Below are 3,196 nucleotides of genomic sequence, written 5' to 3' on the forward strand. Positions count from 1 at the left end.
TATCGGAATGCTAAATTTCGTTGGATTGATACTGTATAGAACAAGCTGTATAGCGCGAGCGTCTTTATTGGTATCACCGATCGATCGCGATCGATGTATAATTCGCAAATGCCGACGTCGGCTTCTCTGTTGGAATTTACGAACGATTTGTAGGCGTCTAGGAGCAACGAGAGAATTTCGGCGACGATCGACATACGTCGCACGTGACGCTCACTGTCAACGATTCCTACCATTCCTGATGACGTATGCATGAAATTGCAGTTCGGTTTATCGCCCAGTTTCATCGAAAATACGGATTGCAATGCGCTGCGTTGACGAATTTGAACTTAAGCTCTGAATCGAAGCTTCATTACATCAATTCTAGTTTATTCAAGATGTTTGAAGATCTTTGTTTATTAATAAGCTCAGCAGAAATTTATATTAACAATTATTAATAATGTTTTACAATCTCTTTCTATATAAACATTTATAATTATCGTGCAATATTTTAATAACATATTTTAGAAATATTTAATTAGCGTAATTATTGAAATTAAAATGTAAAAATGTAGAGATCGTAATAGCTCTCAAATTAAAAAATGTGCGATCGAAGTTTATTAATTAATATTAAACGAGCTAATTGCTAATAACAAATTTTAATTAATATATATATAAGTTATGTAGTGTTACCTTTAAAAGAAAATTTGAATTATTGATTACTTACTCTATTCAAAATAAATTATTAGATCAATATTAAATTTTAATTTGAAAAACAAGATTTATTTGCGTGCGATAAAAAATAGAAAGTAATTTATTATCATTATCCTCTTACAGATTTCGATAAAAAGAATAAACAAATGTGTTGTCGTAATTTTTTCGGGAATATAATTTAATTTTCTTAATTTAAAATTATAGAATTGATTTTCTCTGAAAACATAAAAGTTTAACATAAAATGTGATATACTAATGAATTAATTTACGCAAATACTTTTTTCATCCAAATGAGAGAGAGATTTTTATCTTTTAATAAAAATAGCAGACTTAATGTGTGATAATAATATATTTAAATTAATTAGGAACGAGAGAAACACAGAGAATGAACAATGTTTATTTTAAAATATATTAAATTAGATGTGTGTGTGTTTGAATTCCAGAGCCAAAACGCAAAGCCATCAAAAAAATCAATATGGGTAAGATTTCGGAGACTGTAAAGTGTCGATACGAGTCTAAGCGACGCTTATCAGCGTCCATGAAATTTTATTCACATTGAATTTTTTACGTCGATGACTTTGTGTTTTTGCCGGAGTTACCCTATACGGGCAGTAATATTATGTGTGCAATGCAGTTTTTGCGCAATTGTATAGCGTGTGCAAATGTACCTTTTTTTAAATTCTATATTTGTGCGCAGTATAGTGCATATAGACAATCAAGTTGTAGGCAATAATTTTTATGCGCAAATGAACTGTCGGTGAATATGATGTAGGTAAATGGTGCTGTAGGTAATCAATTTGTAGTATCCTCTCCTTCAGAATAGTACAACAATCTTTATTTAAATCAAGAGGTTTTTACGCCGAATTTTATCAAAAGAACATGACAAAGATTCAATAATTGAGAGAAGCACAAATTATAGATGCTCTAATATTAATCGCTTTAATATAATTCTTGTTTGTCAATTTATAATAACATATACCTACATAAGTGATACATAAAAATAATAGTCAGCAAATACATCCAATTTTAAAATTAGACTGTGTTCTGAAAACGCAACCGGGTAAATTAGCATTGTTACGTCCAAGCTCCAGTAATATGTGTGGATAGGTTTAGAAAAAGAAAGGAATAAGAAGGAAGAAGTATGGAAAGATGTTAGAGCAAACTCTTTGTCTCGCATGCATCCGCGGGAAAGGGATGGAGTGAGTCGAACGCATCTTTTATAGCTCTGGAATATAGATCAATGTCCTGAAAGGACGCTATAACACCTATTTCCAATGAGCAGTGCGAACGTCGCGTCGCGTCGGTCCAAATTTTGAGTCAATGTTTAGTCCTTGTAACTCGGGACCGGACCATATGCGGTCTCTGACGCGGAATGGGAGGATTATTAGTGTACAAAGGCGAACGTTATTCTTTCAAAGGCTCGTAGCAATTGTAACTTCTTATGGTAGATACAGATGGTCTACCACCGGTATTACTTGTTAGTAACCCTTATGGTGATGACGAAAATTCTAGTTGAAGAAAAGATCTGTGGAGTCAGGACGTAACATAGCATTGTGGAATGTCCACTAAGGAGGCCTGACTCAAAGCTTTGTAGTCGGCCGCAGCGTTTCGTTCTGGTCCCACACTACTAGACTCATCAATAAGTTGTGTGGGACTTGCCTTAGACGCCTGGAATGAATCCAGAATGATATTCTATTTAAAGAGAATTCGTGTGACTGAGATGCTCACGCGAACCGAGTGAGTCCCGTGGACCTCTAGTGGCGAGACGTCACAGCATATACATAAGTGATACTCATACATAAAAACAAGTCAGCACGTCCAATCTTAAAATTGGACTGTGTTCTGAAGACGCAAACGGGTAAATTAGCATTAATTGATTTATTATTATGATTGTTCTATGTATTGTGTTTTTACGTTTATACGATATGTTTAGTATCATTTCATTCTTGTTAATCATCAAATATTGAACAAGCACAAATAATGCTTACAAAGCTATAAAGGCTGGATCAGAACCTATCTTTAAGGTAATACCCTTGCGATATAATCAAAAAGTTAAGTTTTCTCGCGCGCTCGCTAACGATATTCTCACTTCTGATTTACACTCTCACTAGAGAAAACTTTTCATTGCGCTTGTTCATGGTCGCAAGCGGAAAAAATGAATACTGCAGTTAAGACGCAGCCTAACGCAGCTCATTGCTATCTCCCTTTGATTTACATGACGGATTAACAAATGTTTACGAAAATTGAATTCTTTTCACGAATCTTTTCCAAACTAAACGGTAAAAATTATATGACTTTTTTTCTCAATATTCGTTTTATATTCCTCCATCGCATGTTCATTTTTTATTAACATTTCACAGGCAGTTTATGCTTTACAAAAACAAACGCGATATTTTCTCGATCTAGGTATAATGTATAAAAAATACAGCTTTTAATTGCATTCAGCTCGGTAATGAAACATCAATCTCATTGTAATTGCACAAGTATGTCATTATCTAGTACAATA

At 33.6% G+C, this 3,196-nt stretch overlaps 1 protein-coding gene across 1 annotated transcript in view; it reads right to left on the reverse strand.

Annotated features, from left to right (window-relative positions):
- Positions 1-2,223: 2,223 nt before the first annotated feature.
- Positions 2,224-3,196, reverse strand: part of LOC108761511 (zinc finger protein 681-like) — an 11,028-nt gene continuing 10,055 nt past the window's right edge. The window contains exon 7 of the mRNA XM_018508108.1: positions 2,224-2,358. Coding sequence (XP_018363610.1) covers positions 2,224-2,358 — 135 coding nt within the window. The remainder of the gene's footprint in view (positions 2,359-3,196) is intronic.

The sequence above is a fragment of the Trachymyrmex cornetzi genome, unplaced genomic scaffold (assembly GCF_001594075.2).
Source record: "Trachymyrmex cornetzi isolate Tcor2-1 unplaced genomic scaffold, Tcor1.1 scaffold25, whole genome shotgun sequence".
NCBI lineage: Eukaryota > Metazoa > Arthropoda > Insecta > Hymenoptera > Formicidae > Trachymyrmex > Trachymyrmex cornetzi.